Here is an 18,185-nt window from a genome sequence, read left to right as displayed (position 1 = left end):
ATAGATGCCTATAAATCTAGCACTGGGAAAGCTGACATAGGAGGATCATAAGTTTGAGGTCAAATAGGCTACATAGGAGACTGTCTAAAACATAAACAAAATACGAACATGTAGCTCAATGAATTTCCACCAAGTAAACACATTCTGTAACCACCACTGACACCAAGAAATAAGATACTGCTGGTTGTTGGTGACTCATTCCTGTAATTCTAGCTACTCAGGAGGCTGAATTCTGAGGATCACAGGTCTAAGCAAGCCCAGGAACAGCAGACTCTTATCCATAATTAACCAGCTAAAAGCCAAAAGTAGAGGTGGAGCTCAAGTGGTAGAGTCCCAAGCCTTGAGCCAAAAAGCCAAGTGAAAATATGAGTTTCAGCCTCAGTACTGCTTCCTCTCACACACAAAAATAAAGCAAGAAATTGTCCTCAAGAGCCCTGCTCATGCCCCTTCCATTCACCAACTCTATCCTCAAAGCAAGTGCTGTTTTCTTTTCTGATATATAGATTAGTTGTTTCTATTTCATAGTTCGTAAATTTGTAATCACTCAGTGTGTGTGTTCTCATTTGTGCCTACCTTCATTTTTATTTAACATTGGTGATTCTGAGCATCTTCTGTTATTATTTGTAGTTTGTTCATTCTCATTGCTGTGTAGTATTCTACTGTATGAATATGTCATGATTATTTGACTATTCATGGATAGTTCAACTGTTTCTGGGTTTTGGCTGGTCGACATATACAAGAATTATATCCTTTTCTTAATGTCACAATCAAAATGAGTGAAATACTCTAATTTGTTTTTGTTAAAGATGTAATATCCAATAAGTCCAATCATAAATAATAAAAATCATAAATAATAAAAAATTTAAGTATTATTAGTTTCTTAAATTTTCAAAGTGGGGAAGAATTTGTTCTGTAGCTCACAGGAATTTCTCTCTCTCTTAGCTTGTTGCCATATGTGTTACATCCCGTTGTGGCCAAGGCTTGCATCACAAACAAAGTTAACATGATCACTGCAAGCTACATCACACCAGCACTGAAAGAGCTGGAAAAGAGGTCAGTTTCAGTCATTACCATGTAAGTAAATGCCCTAAGGAGCATATTTCCTGACATTTCCTTTTTCCTCTTCCCACCTGTGTCAGTGTGGAAGATGCGGGCATCACACTCATTGGCGAGTTGGGCTTGGATCCTGGGCTTGATCATATGCTTGCAATGGATACCATCGATAAGGCCAAAGAAATGGGAGCCACGGTGAGCACTGTTTATGAGAGGGCATGACAGGCCTAGCTTTTATTACAGAAATAATCTTTCTGTGATTCTGGTTAAAGATGCGGTTATATTATAGCTCATTTTTTCATTTCAAATAGAATTTCATAAGTGCAGATGTGTCTGTGAAGTAAAGTGACATCTGGGTGTTGGATAGTAATTGATGCTACTCTAACATGTTCACTGAAAAAAGATTCTTAGATGGGATATAAGCAAGTTTGACTTTTGTCTGTGAGCAAAAACAATCTGAAATATCATCAGTCTGTTTGGGTAGTATTTACACATGACAAAATACAGTTACATGTGTGAATATATATAAATACATATACACACATATAAATTTGGGTACAAATCAGTAGGAACTGACAAAGCAAAACTGAACTAGTAGGTTATTTTCTTTATCACATACCTAAAATACACCCCTGAATTAAATTAAGTGTCTGATTGTGAGGCTTTATATTAGAAAGCTTTAATAACTTAAAAATGGCACAATATTAGCAAGTTTATTCCACTATGGCATTGTCCTCAATGACTTAATACACCATTTTTAAATCATTCATTGTTTGCTACTTCTAAATTCTTGATTCTTAATTTATAGATTGAATCTTATATTTCCTACTGTGGGGGGCTTCCTGCCCCCGAACATTCTGACAATCCTTTGAGGTATAAATTCAGCTGGAGTCCTATGGGCGTTTTGATGAACGTAATGCAGCCTGCTTCTTACCTACTGAATGGAAAGGTAGGGGAATGCCTCTGACACCTTAGAACTATAACCCTTTGATAACTGCCTAACCCTAACCTTTCTCCCTAATAAGAAATCCTCCAACCAACGCTCTGCTGCATGTCCCTCACTTTCTCCTCCTTCCCAGTGTATATTTTCTGTCTCATTTTGTGTGGCCCCTCAGTCTCTCAAGCAAAGCTAGTGTGCATTCATCCCTTCTTTCCTTCATGCCAGTTGTTCTGAAAAATACCCTTCTCATCTGGATTTATGTAAATACTGGTCAGTCATCTTTTGACCGGTTTGGGTATGATGTACAGACTAAAAACCTGTTAGACTTTGGACACCAATGGTTGTCATGCTGAATGAAGTTTTTGCCCCCCCAGAGAATTCACAGCTGGCTGAGAATTGGCTGTCCAAAACAGAGATTTTTTTTTGCCCAACTGCTGTGTAACAGAACATAAGAACTCTCTTTATTACAATAAAGAAACAGTGGCTCAGAGAAAATGTCAAGGTCATCAGCTGACACTCTTTTCTGCTTTTCCTAGATTTCATGTCAGGAAAGGTGAATGCTAGAATAACTGACTATAATTCAAACGAAAGAATTTTTTTTTGGAGCATGCTGATGTGCCACAAAAATGTATACAAGAAGACAATTGGTTTAGTTTAGATGAACAGGTTGGGGGTGGGAGGAGAAGGAAAAGTAATAGAGAAGAGGATGTGCTCAATCAGAGCATGCCTCATTTCCAACCGTTCTGATTTGCCAGAATTTTGCGATTTCTTTCAATCTTCCCCAAGTGAGTGTCATGTGCATTTGAATTTTGAAAGGAACAATTTTGTATAAAGATTCCTAGAGCACTATGTAAAACACTAGTAACCAAGCAGAGCACATAAGGCTGATGCTGAGAAAATGTGTGGCATGTCTCAGGATAAGAAAGAAGATGCCTAAGTTCTGGTCCAAGTACTGGCATTCTTCACAGCATCACCAAAGGCCAGACAATTGTGAAGTCCACTGTGCGCCAGCAGTCTTTAAGTATAATGTGAACACTGACATTCCATCCAGTTCTGCAGCTCTGATCCAGGTTTGTGCCAGAATTGCAGTTTGAGTTCTACCAAACCCATATCCTTCACACAATACATAGCCTACTTCTTATTGCATTTCTATGTTTTGTAATCTTGGGGGGAAAAGACTGGTTTCTGTTTGATATAAACTAAGATGTGATGCATAGAAAAATTATTACTTCAGTTGGGCAAAATGCTTATTTTTAGATGGCCCTATAAATGGCAAAGGAGATAAGAATGAAAGAGGCCCCGTGGAAAAAGCCACTGAATGCTATCTTGGCTGGACTTGGTTCTGTTGTGTGGATGAACTTCAGCTGAAAAAAAAAAACCCATAATAACACAATAATGCCCTTTTTGGTACCAGGTTTAAGTCTGCCTGCTCTTTTGGCATTCTACCACTCAAGCCATACCTACAGCCCAGCTTTTGCTGGTTACTTTGAAGACAGAAGACACAAACTTCTTTTTTAGGCTGGCTTCAAACCCAGATCCTCCAGATCTGAGCTTCCTAAATAGCTAGGATGATAGGTGTGAGCTACTGGCATTTAGTAGTAATAGCAGATTTGCAGAGGGCTTTCAGTATGACTTAATGAAGTCAAACAGATTGTCATTTTTTCATAGGAGATTGATGGGTATGCCATAAGTCTTTAGCAAATATTAACTATATAAAGAATGTACAGGTTGTAAGACTTCAGGAAAAAATAAGCAGTTGTTTTGAAGCAGCAGAAATCCTATCTATTGAACTTGAAGTTTACCCCTTTTCTTCTGAACTCCTTTTGAAAAAAAGAGTGCTGTTTTGCATTTCCCACACTCTGGAAGATCTGAAAAGAAAACATGATGTTTCTCTTTTCTTTGCTAAAAAGATACTGTTTTCAAGGTCCCGCTCAAGATTTCCTCTTGTGGATGGAGCTTTTCCTGACCACTCCACCCTCCCGTCTCTATTCTTTAGTGGAAACTCAATCAAAGTGTCAGATACTAGCATTGTCTGGGTCTAAGAATTTTCTGGAGGCTGTGTTATTCAGTGATTTAAGTGTATCAGCCTGTCTCCCAAGGCACATTGTTAGACTTAAAAAAAAAACCCACCACATCTCTTGTATTCTCTTTCCTCTGCCCCCACCACTCTGCCCCACCACAGAGCCAGCTTCAAGTAATTCACTGGATCATAAGAGGAGAGCTACATGACCACTCTGGCTTTTGCTTAAAGTGGAAGCCTTAAACTTTCTCATCAATTAGAAAGTGCCCTGTGAATTAGGCCCTATCTCTTTGTCCTACACTCTTGCAGTAAGTTCCATTCACAGGTACTATTTCTAACTTCTGCTTTCTCTCAAATCTAGTTGCCTTCCATCTATCTCGAGGCAAGGATTCATCTCTTGCCTCATTTTCTTTATAGGTGACAGTGTGCTTTCTTGAGGTGAAAAGTAGGTGAACTCTATGTGGCAGAGCTTATCATCTGCTTTAGGCTCTCTCTCTCTCTCTCTCTCTCTCTCTCTGTCAGTAGTGGGGATTGAACTCTGGGCCGAGGCACTGTCCCTCAGCTCTTCAGCTCAAGATGAGCACTCTACCACTTGAGCCACAGTGCCACTTCTGGTTTTTTGAGTGGTTAATTCAAGATAAGAGTCTCATGGACTTTTCCTTGCCTTGGCTTGCTTTGAGCCTCAATCCTCAGATCTCAGCCTCCCAAGTAGCTAGGATTAGAGGCATTAGCCACCGGTTGCCTGGCCTGCTTTAATCTCTTGTCTAGAAAATAGTGCTTGTTCTGCAACCACACATGGAGATAACTTTTCTAGCCTGTTTTCCTTTGCCTGCTACCACCCAAACTGCAGCAGCTAAACCCTTCTTTCTAGGAAAACAGAAGCTAGCTCTGCTTTTCCAGTGTCTTTAACCATTTTTAGCATAGTCATCAGATACTTCTTTGGTGTTCTCCAGGATTCTCTACAATGCCCATTCTGCTTTCAAAATACAGATCTCAAAATAAGTATGATTGAAGGACTATGTAGAAAGAGCATGATCATTGGAGTTGCCTCTGATGGTTGGTCACCTCTGATAAATGTTTTATTGCATGGTTTAAAAGTCAGATACATATAATAACTAGCAGACAGTGTGTATGTATGTGTGTGTGTGTGTGTGTGTGTGTGTGTGTGTGTGTGTGTGTGTATGTGATTGTAGGTATGGTTCCTGTGTTAAATCTTATTTAGATTAGGATTAAGTTTATTGAGAGCATTTGAATATGTGTTCCAAAACATGTGGCAGCAACTATCCTTGACTGGGAGATGTGTGTGTGTGTGTGTGTGTGTGTGTGTGTGTGTAGAGGAGTTGGACTTAGTCTATGACTGTAGTGAGCCACTGTTTCTGCAGGGAGTGGGTTGGAAATACATCTTCTCACAAATACTAGTGGCTCATGCCTATAATCCTAGCTACTTAGGAGATTGATATCTGAGCTCATGATTCAATGCCAGCCCAGGCAGGAAAGTCTATGAGATTATTATCTCTAATTTACTATGAGAAAACTGGAAGTGAAGCTGTGGCTCAAAATGGTAGAGTGCTAGCCTTGAGTGAAATAACTCAGTAACTCAGTTTAAGTGCCACAACCAACACACACACACACACACACACACACACACACACACACACACAAGAAACACATTTTCTGTGAGGTAAATAAATACATCTACCTACACCATCAATAAAATATTAAATAGGGTGTGGCTTTTATTCAAACCATGTATGTCATTAGAAGTACAATCCCACATTGATATCAAATGATAATGACTACTCATCTTGCAATTTTTCATCAGAATCTCTAATCACACCATTCAATTTAAAATTTTCTGATTGTGTGTGTGTATGTGTGTGTGTGTGTGTGTGTGTGTGTGTGTGTGTGTGTTCGTCAGTATTGAGGCTCAAACACAGGTCCTTGAACTTTTACTTGGCTTTTCTGCTTAAGACTGGCAGGCACTCTACTAATTGAGATGCATTTCCACTTCGGGCTTTTTGCTTGTAAAATTGGAGATAAAAGTCTCATGAATTTGTCTGTCTTGTCTGGCTTCAAACCAGGAACTTCAGCTCTCAACCTCCTGAGTAGCTAGGATTACACACCTGAGCCACAGGTACCCAGACAATTTTTTTTTTCTGGTTTTCTTTACAGGAATTTTATGATAGACCTATGGGCTAGCTGATTTATTTCCAATTGATAAAGTCCTGGAATAACATTGAAGTTTTTCTTTAAAAAGTTCCTGTTAGTTCAAACTAACAGGAGTTTGAAGTTTGCCAAAAGTTATAGAAGCAAAATGTCTATGGAAACTTTAAATATCAGCCTTTGCCTTTTAAAGTAGATTGAAAGGAAAAACAATCCCCAACCACTTAAAATCTTATAAGAAGAAATTTGGTTTAAAGAAAAAAAGTGCAGAAACTGTCTCTAGGGAAATATTCTTGGTTTAGCCCAGGATGGGTTATAAGAAAATTAAGCCAAAACATTCTTCACATTCTTCAGATTCTCATGGTGAGGGCTAGAGACAGTACTTTGGTTTTTGTTGTAAGCCTGTAGCTTACAACAAAAGATATAACCTATCTGACACCCCATTAAGCTTAACCCTTTCCTTCAGGCACTTCAGCCATATATAAGTGATGTTCATTTTCTCCCTCATATGAAGGCCTACAAAAAATAAAATCTACACATAAAGCTATGAGAGTCATTCCATTTCACCAGAATGTCCTTTAGGAAAAACTCTTTGCTTCCATCTATGGTTCCATCACAACTCCCTTGAGCCGTGTTGCTTTGTGGCTGTAGAGATGGAGGTAGAGTATTTCCAGCAGGGCAAAAAGCACAACATCCAGCTCTTCAGCAAAATTCTCAGCCTTGACTATAACTGCACAATGCTTTCTACTGTTTTAAGGATAATCACAAGCCTCATACACTAAAAGAATCTTTAGATCTTTACTTAAAAGACAATAACAACTCTTGTGCTTCACTGCATTTTGAGTGCATGTTTAGGGAAGTAGACTATGAGTAACAGAAACACGGAGACAGGGAAAGATATGGAAAGAGCAAGCGGAGATGGTTTAGTTTCTCCCCAGCAGTAACAGAGGGGATAGTACTTATATAAGCTTCATGGTATGTTCATGGGACTGTCTTTGTTGAGAAGCAAGCTCTCTCCTCTGATGCCTTTCACCATCCCCAGCACACCCCTAAGTTTTAGGTACTAACCGTCTGTGAGCTATTCACACTTCTGGCACTGGGTAGCCAGTGGTGAAAGTCTGCTGAGTGAATAAAGGAATTCCATGTTGTTCACCCTGCTCCTTAGTCCCTCCGCAGCTGTGTGATCCCTGCACCAGTAGTAGGTGCTTGTTATGTGAATGAGGTGTGGAGACTAATGCTTGATGTGGCTTCCAGGAAAGAAAAGGAGAAAATATTGTTATCATTTAAGCCATTTAATGAGTGCCTGTGACTTTTCAGCTTAGGTTTTTATTTTTCTCTTTCTTTTATCTTTCTCATTTCTTTCCTTTCCTTCTCCTTCCCTTCATCTCTCTCTCTTTCTTCTCTCCCTCCCTCCTTTCCTTCCCTTCCTCTCTCCCTTCCTTCCTTTTCTCTCTCTTTCTTCTTCCTTCCTTCCTTCCTTCCTTCCTTCCTTCCTTTTCTTTCTTTCTTTCTTTCTTTCTTTCTTTCTTTCTTTCTTTCTTTCTTTCTTTCTTTCTTTCTTTCTTTCTTTCTTTCTCTCTCTCTCTCTCTCTCCCTTCCTTCCTTCCTTTCCTCCCTCCCTCCCTCCTTCCTTCCCTCCCTTTCTCTCTCTCCCTTTCTCTCTCTCTTTCTCTCTCCCTTTCTCTCTCTCTCTTTCTTTCTTTCCTACTGAAACAATGCCATTTTATCTAGGACCAAGAAAAAAATTGCAATAAAGTCTTACGTTTAGGAAAGCTAAATGCTTTGTGTAAATTTTGCAAGCCTGAGAGAAAGCATTGTAAATTATGATAATGATGCAACAGCTGGGCAATGGGATATTGCAGCTGGGCAATGGGATACTGCCTATGGTAGTTTCACTAGTTTCAAACCTTTATGAGGTTTTTTTTTTTTTAATGTAAGTAATGTGGATAAAGCACAGGGAAACAGCTAGTTGCAGCCCCACATTTCCCTTTTCCATAATCTCAGGTTGTGAACGTGGCAGGGGGAGTCTCCTTTCTTGATGCCGTCACTTCCATGGATTATTTTCCTGGCCTGAATTTGGAGGGTTATCCTAACAGAGACAGTACTCGATACTCAGAGATCTATGGGATCCCATCTGCCCACACTTTACTGAGGGGTACACTGAGATATAAGGTAAGTGTTAGACTAACTATATTATCAATTTGAATGTAAGTATTATAATGCTTAATTTTTCTGCAGTAATAAAAATAATTAAGACAATAAACCAAGTAGAAATGTATTTTGTCAGGAACCCTTTGATTGAAAATATCAGGTGAGCCAAATCAACATAGCAAAAGAGGATTTATTGACTCATTTGAGATTGGGGCAGACAGGAGGTCGTCATCAGCTGTAGTGATGTTTTGGAGTGATATTAGTGATATTTGGGCTTCTTAGGGCCTACCAAGTCCAACTCCATTTGGAAGAACAGACTCTAGCTTTCTTAAATAGCTAAAATTATAGCTTTTTGTCTCATTGGCTGAGATTCATCCTGAGTTCAGTGGAACAAATTTGTCAGTCAGCTTTGGCCTATGTTGTCTGTCCCTAGAGCTACAGATGGAGTCAGCATGAGCTGGGACTCAAGATGGGCTTACCCCTTCTGCTTTTCTTGGCCAAAATTGACTTGGAAGAGTGATGGGGTGACATAGGCTTCTCCAAAGCAAATCGCAACTACAAAATAGGGGATTCCATTCTAGGAACACAAAACTAACGTTCACTATACATTTATTCAACATAAAAGACTAGCTATACATGTGATCAAATTAAGATGAGCAATGTCATAATTTCTTAGCATAACAATTATTTTTTCCCTTTTCCATGTGTTTTATGGTAGTAACTGTTAATTAGTAGAATGTATTATTTGCTTTGAGGGGGATATTATTCTTATAAATTCCTCTTATTACATATAAAATGTTTGCAGAACACGTTTTTTTAAAATCATACTTGAGGCTCTGGGCTGGATCCCCAGTACCACAAAAAGTAAAATGATTAAAGAGCAAAACTGACTCTTATTAAACAATACTCTTTTGAGCTGATAGCATGTAACACTTGAAGAGACTGGTCTTTAATCTGCCTGAAAATACAATGCATCACCCAGATTTTTCCAGGTCTCTTATGCAAGCCAGTAGAAATATCCAAACGTGGATCTTCATCTGAGGGTAGAGTTAGTTGTACCCTTACCAAAAATGTGAAGTATTGTTTTCTAAGCTAGTGATAAAAAACATAGATCTATCTTTTCTTTTTTCTTTCTTTTCTTTCTTTCTTTCTTTCTTTCTTTCTTTCTTTCTTTCTTTCTTTCTTTCTTTCTTTCTTTCTTTCTCTCTCTCTCTCTCTTTCTTTCTTTCTTTCCCCTCCCTCCCTCCCTCCTTCCTTCCCTCCCTTCCTTCCTTCCTTCCTTCTTTCCTTCCTTCCTTCCCTTTTTGTTGCTCGTGGGGCTTGAACTCTGGGCCTGGGTGCTTTGTGCTCTACCACTTGACCCACAGCACCACTAGTGGTTTATTGGAGATAAGAGTCTCAAGGAGTTTCCTGCCCAGGCTGGCTTTTAACCATGATCCTCAGATCTCAGCCTCCTGAGTAGCTAGGATTACAGGCGTGAGCTAGATCTATCTTTTCAAGGACAAGCTTAACATTTGTTTTTGTGAGAAAACTTTCACGTAGTGCTTATTGATTTTTCTTGTAGGGGTATTCCAAAGCTTTGAATGGATTCATAAAGTTGGGCCTGATAAACAGAGAACTATACCCTGCCCTACGACCTGAGGCCAACCCTCTCACTTGGGTGAGTAACTCCAGAATTCCAGAGTGCTTTTGGAAATGGCCTGGTGTGAGCCTTGAGTAAACAAAAGAACCCTTCTGTAACTGATGGAGGAAGTTAAGTCTTAACTGTCTTCCTCCGCTTTATCAGTACAGGAGAAGGCAAGGAACTGATGTTCTAGGCCTGCTTCCTTGGGTTGTTGGGGTATTCCTTAAGCCCAGTGAAGAGTTCCAACCTCTTATTCTTCTCTGGGTTCTTACAGTTGACTAACTGTTAAGAGGCATAAATATGATGGTCCAGGCAAGATTCTGGTGTATCACTGAACTGGACTCTGAAACTCCAAACCTGGCCACTCATAACCATAAATAATTTGTTTCAATTACATAAACACAGTTTGTATTCTGATGATATCCAATTCCTAAGGTATCAGTATTGCAAAAAGACTTTGGAGCTGAATGTAAAGTAGAAATGCCATTAACAGCCAGGAGTTACATTGAAATTACACTTTTTGTGCCCATCTTGTGACAGACATGTCAGAAATTTATCACAATGGAAAATGGTCCAATATTTTAAGTTTTTTTTTTGTATAGTTATGAGTCTTTCCAATCTGGGTTTTACCTTTTAGACAGGAGAAAGTATCTGTAGAATTTGGAGTGGAGGTGGCTGGGCTGAAAAAGTTGGTGCAGCAATTTTGAGGGTCATTCCAGAATGTTAATAGTTTTAGCCTAGAACAAAAACTTTTTTGTGTGATTACAAATATCCTAAGCTTTATAGTCCATACAATCTCTTTAGAATGATTCAGAACGGCTATAGAAAATAGATAAATTAATGATTGTGACTGTGTTCCAATAAAATTTCTATTAAAAAGAAAACAAGCAAGGCCAGGCACTGGTAGCTCAAGCCTGTCATCCTCACTACTCAAGAGACTGAGATCTTTAGATCATGGTTTGAAGCCAAGCTGGGAAGGAAAGGCTATGAGACTCTTAGGTACAATTAACCACCAGAACACTGGAAGTAGACTTTGGGCTCAAAGTGGTAGAGCTCTAGCCTTGAGTAACCAGTCTCTGAGTTCAAGCCCCATGGACCAACAAAAACAAACAAAAGACAAAAACACAGGTTATGAGCTAGCCATGTGTGACCTGTGATCTGGAGCATAGTTTTCCCATTGGGGCTCTGCAAGAAGTCTTGTTTAGAAAGCTGTGTCCACCGTTCAAGTGTTCTTTTGAAATATTACATGCCAAGGCTTTCTTACTCTTAAACCTACAAGAACTGTGGTTGTTAATGGGAAACAGAACAGCAATCTTTCACTTTATCTTGACCAAAATCAATTGTGAACAGGTGAGGAGGATGGTTGTAAACAACGATGGAGACCATGCAAGGAGACACAAAATAATATGCCAGCATCTTCTCTGTTTCTTGAGTTTTTCTGGTTGAAATATCATTCTAGACGTGTAGGTGTGCAGATGTGTGGGTGTGTGTTGTGCTACAATATGCTGTTTTAATGATTGCTAATGAAAGTATTTGAGGCATGCTTGAAGTCCAATGTCTTAACAAGATAAAGTTTCAGCTGCAATGTGTTTTGATTATATTAGGTATTATATTTTTTCTTTATTTTTACAACCAGAAACAACTCCTCTGTGACCTAGTTGGGATTTCACGCTCTTCTTCGTGTGATGTGCTTAAACATGCTGTCCTTACAAAACTGGGAGGGGACCATACCCAGCTGGAGGCGGTAGAATGGTAGGCATCCACCATTCAATTTAGGGCCAAAAAAATTGAATTCATGATTATTTTGTCCTTTTCAGTTAAGGAAAGATTTGAGATACAATCAAACATTTTATATGCATCTTTGACTAATCTCTGTTTGTTAGCTAATTTGTGCTCCTTAGTTGGCCCATGCTAGAAAGGTTATAATGTGCTATGTAGGTGTAAAAAATACATGACCAGATAAACTCACTGACAATTTCAGTTTGGAAAATACTGGGCCAGCCATGGTGGCACACAGTTGAATTTCAGCTATCAGGAGGCAGCATGAATATATATATATATATATATATATATATATATATATATATATATATATATATATATATATATATATTAGAAGCTTGAGCCACCATGATGAACTCCAGCTTATACACATATATGTATATGTACATATACATATATATGTATATGTACATATATATGTATAAGCTGGAGTTCATCATGGTGGCTCAAGCTTCTATCTCTAGCTACCTGAGAGGCAAAGATTGGGAACAACAGTTTTGAGGGCCAGTCCAGGCATACAAGTTTATATGACTCCTCAACCAATGGCTGTAAATGATGGTACACACTTGTCATCTGTGGTAATATAAGGAGGTATAGGTATAAAGATCTCGGCCCAGGCCTTCCTGAGCAGAAAACAAGAACCTGTCTCCAAAGTAACCAGTGAAAAAGTGGCTGAGGGCATGCCTCAATATGTAGAGTGCTTACCTGGCAAGTGAGAAGTCCTAGGTACAAACCCCAGAAGTGTTAAACAAAATAAAGCAAGAACAAGAACAAAACCAACCTGGCCTGGTGCTGCACACTTGTAAATCCCAACTTGTGGGAGATGGAGAGTATGAGGATTGTAGTCTAAGGTCAGTGCCAGCCAAAAACAAGACAATATCTAAAAAATAACTAAAGTAAAAGAGGTTGGAGACTTGGCTTAACTGGTAGAGTACTTGCTTAGCAAACATTTAAACTTTGGTACCACTGAAATCATCATCATTACCATTTGGAAAAATACTTACTATGAAGTGTTGTCCCAGTAATTTCTTGCATAAAGTGGAAATTTTTATTTACTGTATGACTGCCATGCTTTATCAAGTATGGTTAGTGTGGGACAGCAAATCTAAATGAACCTCTTAGGAAGTACGTAACACGAATTTCCAATGGATCATCTTCATTCAAATTCATGGAACAATGTCTGGGGGAATCTGGCAATGACCCTGAAGTCTAAAATATTGTCATTGTTATTATTTTACAATTTAAGAGAGTCCTTGAACTTGGAAAATGGTCTTGTGATCTGCCCTTTTAAGATAAACATTCAAGGAGTCTTCTTTCTGCTTTCCAAAGCAGAACACAATGAAGGCACTGAACTACTGCAGTTAGCTCTTGTGTTTTACAGGTTGGGCTTACTTGGGGAAGATCAAGTCCCTCAGGCAGAGTCCATTGTGGATGCACTCTCCAAACACTTGGCCTTGAAGCTCTCCTATGGTAGGCTCTCCTATGAGTCTTGGCTCAACATCTCTGAAGGAGTCAGAAGAGAGTTAGTGTAGCTAGATAGTCTGATTGGAGGGTGGGAGGCCATGCAGGAGAGATGTGATGTGATGTGAGGGAAAGGGTCCTTGGGCTATGTTTCCAGGGGAAGAATATGAAAATTCTTAGGTAAAAATGAACTGGAGTACTATGGGAAAGGAAAGAAAAAGTTTTACTTCTACCACAGAAGTGTAAAATGGGCCTTTTTTTTTTTTAAAGGAGCAAATGTGTAGCAACTACAACAGTGTCTTTTAGATGTTAAGCAGATTAGATTGATACCTACTTGGGAAAAGGGATATAATTAGCATTTTAATTTCCTTCAGTTGTTGATTTAAGTCTATGGACTGAAAATAGTATTATGATAAATAATTACCTACTGTCTGTATATAATCACAAGAAAATCATGTGACATAAAGCCAGGGGTAGGAGGTGAAATATCATATTTGAGTTATAAGGATAGTGGCATTTTCAAATTATCTTTATTTTAAGGCCCTGAAGAAAAAGATATGATTGTGATGAGAGACAGTTTTGGGATCAGACATCCTTCTGGACATTTAGAGAGCAAAACTATTGATCTTGTGGTTTATGGAGATTTCAACGGATTTTCAGCGATGGCTAAAACAGTGGGTTTCCCCACAGCCATGGCAGCCAAAATGTTGCTTGATGGTAAGTACTGCTCCTTTCAGGGCTGCTCTGTCCCCGTACCACTCCTAAGCTAATCAGCTTCTGGGCATCAAAGAATTGCTCTTGAGCTCGGGCATTGTTTTTGTTATGTAATGTTATATTTCGTTAAATGATGACAATTACTGTGAAGAGGTCACCTGAGGGGAGTAAAGCACACAGACTGTGGAGTTAGACCTGATTTCTACGCAGCTCAGTGTCCAGATGGCTGAGTGATGGGGTACAAGTTGCACAGCATGTCTCAGTAAAAGTTTCCTCATCTCAGAAGAGGCTTATTGTGACACTTGAACAAAACAGCATAGAAACTTGCCATCAGAGGGCCCCACAGTAGATGTTAAACCCCTCCCTTCCTTTCCTTGTTTGTTTTTCTACTTTGGGAGTGAACAGCAGAGAGTATTCGGTTATAGAAGCTCAAGAATATGGACTCTATTTTATATCTTAAAGTATCATCTATACTTTGTGAATATTTTCAGATACCTGCTCCTTGATTTACAGTTGGGTTCTGTTTGAATCACCTCATTCTAAGATGAGAATGTGTTAAGTTGAAAAATCACTGAACACAGCTGACCTAATGAATATTATAGCTAAGAAACACAGTACAGATAGAGTGCTGGTTGTTTACTGTCATGTTTAACTTCACCACTGCCTGGCAGCTGTACTTGTTTCTGTCCAGCATCTTGAGATAGCATCTGACAGTGTGTGATACTCTAGTATCATATACTAGCATCATTAGTCTGAGAGAAGATCACAATTCTGAATTGTAAGTAGCGTCTATATTGAATGCATATTGCTTTTATACACTGGTAAAGTTGAAACTTTTAGTTTTCCACCATTTTAAGAGCTGCCCAAATGCTCAGGTTGGTTTCGCTTCATTGGGGTAGGAATTATTGCAAATACATGCATAGATTCTCAAACATAACCACATCCATCCATACCTCCCTTCCTAAAGTAACTCATTTCCTTTACAGTATTGACTAAGTAATCACTGAGTAATGTACATTTAGGCAACTGTGTCTGGGCCTACAGTTCACATTGGCTGTGAAAGCTGCCGGATTGATATCTTTTCTGTAGAGATCATCTGTAAAATTAACCACCAAAAATGATAATCACTCATTTTCTTCCAGGTGAAATTGAAGCAAAAGGCCTAATGGGGCCTTTTACAAAGGAGATCTATGGGCCAATATTAGAGCGGATTAAAGCAGAAGGCATTATATACACTACACAGAGCACACTCAAGCTATAATTTTGTTTGTATCATCACAGGCAAAATGGCTCTCAACATCTGCATGATAAACATGCTTACTAATATGCTGTTGTTTTTATAGCGTGAAGCATGACCTATTTTGATTGTGTCAATAAAATGGTGGTTTTGAATAAAAAATCTCAATTTTAATTTGAAAATGTTCAGAATATGAGAGGCCAGTCATTATGGGAGAACTTTAGTAATTTTACTATGTATTACCATATATGTATAAAATGATAATGATCATACTTTGTTAACTTATTGTTAACAAAGTAAATAAGTTAACATGTTTGTTAACTTATTATTGTTAACTTATTTTCTTATAAAATATATTTTCCTATAATCAACAAATGTAGTTTCATTGTTTTAGAAGATTGCTATATAATTTTATTTTTGTATTTTTCAAATTGATTCTGTTAAATACCTTTAGAATACTTATGTATAAATCTATACAAAATACTATGTTATGCTTTTTGTAAAGTGATGATTTATTTAGTAAATTTATCACTTTCATTATTTTCTCTTGAGTGTCTGGAAAAGGAAACTAGTGAGATTAATTCACAATCCATATGGTCATTCATTAAGAACACAAAGTATTGAAGCAAGTGCAAAGCCCTTTCATGTAAAACCATTCAACAAACAAAAAGTGAACTTTCTCAATCTGGTTTTAAAATCTATGAAAAATCCACAACTTGTATTTAATACAAAACACTGAATGATTTCCCATGACATCAGAAATGAAAAAAAGATAATTGCTTTTGCCACTACAATTCAACCTGTACTAGAGCATTGAGCCAGAGCAAGTAAGGAAGAAAATAAAAGGCATCTTGATTAGGAAGGAAGTACTAAACTCTCTGTATATGCCCTGATCTTAGACATAGAATTCTAAAGGACAACCAAAGAAAATACAAATAAATGTACTTAAAATATAACAAAGCATTAGAATATTTCATTTGGCAAAGCTGTAAATACAAGAGTCAACCTAAAGAAATGGATTATGTCCTTAAAGTGTCAATGAGTAAGCAAAGACTTAGAAATAGAATCGAGAGTCCAGAAGTGCTGCTCACTTGGTTTCTGAGACAAGTGCTAAGCTAATTCAAAGAGGGAAAATAATTTTTCATCAACTGGTGATTAGAAATAGAGACATTTACATACCAATAATGAAGTTAGGCCTTTGCAGCAAGCCACATGTGAAACTGAACTAAAAAGGGACTTATGACCTAAATATAAGAGCTAACACGGTTAGAATTTCAAAAGAAACCATGGGCATAAGTCTTCATAAACTTGAATTAGGCAATAGTATTTTAAATAATATCCAAAACACAAGGAAAAAAGAAAACTGAACAGGGTGAAAATTAAGGACTTAGTGATTTCATAGACCTACAGGAACAGCGGAACAATGAAAAACAAGCAACAGCACAAAAGCCACAGAATGAGAGAAAATTTCTGTAAATAATAAACCAGTAGGAGTATAAATCTAGAACAAAGAACTGTTATACTTTAATAATAAAAAGAAAAATATTTTTAAAGCTATAAGAAGATTCAAACTGACCAGCTCTCCAAAGAAGATATACAAAAGACTATGAGGCTCATGAAATATTCTCACCATCAATTATGATTAGGAACTCAGATCAAATCAACAATGAAATGCCACTTTGTAAAATGGCTATAATGAAATGCCACTTAGTAAAGTGGCTATAATCCAAGGTAATAACAAAGGCTGGTGAGAACATAAAGATGTTAGAACTCTTAAGCAGTTAAGATAAATAACCAAGAACAAAGGAGACATCACCATAAACACTTGTACAAAAGTTCCTAGTTGAAGAGCTGTTTCTTGTGGCCTGTTTAGAGTGTGTCATAGCTGAGAAACTAATTAGAAGTCCTATTATTTAGGTAACAACAAATCTCAATTCATGTGTTTTTTTTCTTTTAATAATTATAATCTTAAGAACAATATTAGCTACAATTTCATGCCACTGACATGTAGAGTCTTAAAACTGATGTGTATGTTTTATTTAAAACCATCCACACTAATACTTCAACATTGTACTAATGAAGAAGAGCTTTGTAATGTGCTAAAGTATCCTACCATTAGCAAATTGGTGGATGATAAACAATGAGTTAATAAAAGAAGGTTTCATTTTTTACAAACGTGCAGATTTTTTTCTTTCCTTAAAAAAGTTAAATTCTCCGGGCGCTGGTGGCTCATGCCTGTAATCCTAGCTACTCAGGAGGCTGAGATCTGAGGATTGTGGTTCAAAGCCGGCAAAGTTCATGAAACTCTTATCTGGAGATAAGAAACCACCAGAAAACTGGAAGTGGCACGGTGGTTCAAGTGGTAGAGTGCTAGCCTTGGGCTGAAGAGCTGAGGGACAGCTCCCAGGCCCAGAGTTCAAGCCCCACAACAGGCAAAAAAAAAAAAAAAAAAAAAAAAAATTCAATGAAAGCTTGATATTCCTGGTGTTCTTTTTGTAAATAGAATTAAAATTAAATATCAAATTATACAACCCAGCTCCTCTTAAAGAATTTTTTTCCATGTTTCAGATTAAGTGATAATATATGCTAACAAATTAAGGATTTTCCAATAAGAAATATAACTCAGTAAGATTTTCATGGTATAACCTCTGTTTGGAGTTTAGCATTGATTTTTACAAGAAAATCTACTGCTATAAAATCACATTAGAAGTATGATGTAGAACTATGACGGAATTTATAGTTCCAATGGGTATGGCTTAACAATGATTATGGTAATGAACAACATTCTTAAAACTGCTCTCCATGATTTAAAATTGGAGATGTAGTCTGTTTAGAAATCTTTTTCCGATACACTCATTTGTAAGGATTGCATAAAGAAAAACTAAGAAGAGTTATATCTGGTCAAAAACAGTAAATTTATTGTGACCTACAGTGTCTGGATTCCAAAGACCACTCAAATACTTTTGTTTTAGACAAAAACCTATTCATGCATTCATTTATTTAAAATATTATCTCGTACCTTTAATGTACATATACTGTA

At 37.7% G+C, this 18,185-nt stretch overlaps 1 protein-coding gene across 1 annotated transcript in view; it reads left to right on the top strand.

Moving 5' to 3' along the window:
* Positions 1-17,320, top strand: part of Aass (aminoadipate-semialdehyde synthase) — a 50,276-nt gene extending 32,956 nt beyond the window's left edge. The window contains exons 16-24 of the mRNA XM_042695885.1: positions 943-1,053; positions 1,140-1,248; positions 1,862-2,002; positions 8,181-8,348; positions 9,892-9,987; positions 11,588-11,703; positions 13,115-13,203; positions 13,735-13,911; positions 15,051-17,320. Coding sequence (XP_042551819.1) covers positions 943-1,053; positions 1,140-1,248; positions 1,862-2,002; positions 8,181-8,348; positions 9,892-9,987; positions 11,588-11,703; positions 13,115-13,203; positions 13,735-13,911; positions 15,051-15,169 — 1,126 coding nt within the window. The 3' untranslated portion in view covers positions 15,170-17,320. The remainder of the gene's footprint in view (positions 1-942; positions 1,054-1,139; positions 1,249-1,861; positions 2,003-8,180; positions 8,349-9,891; positions 9,988-11,587; positions 11,704-13,114; positions 13,204-13,734; positions 13,912-15,050) is intronic.
* Positions 17,321-18,185: the final 865 nt, after the last annotated feature.

Source organism: Dipodomys spectabilis, unplaced genomic scaffold (genome assembly GCF_019054845.1).
Source record: "Dipodomys spectabilis isolate Male_0828 unplaced genomic scaffold, ASM1905484v1 ptg000197l, whole genome shotgun sequence".
Taxonomy (NCBI): domain Eukaryota; kingdom Metazoa; phylum Chordata; class Mammalia; order Rodentia; family Heteromyidae; genus Dipodomys; species Dipodomys spectabilis.
The sequence above is the reverse complement of the archived record's forward strand: the minus strand, read 5'-3'. Positions and strand labels throughout refer to the sequence as shown.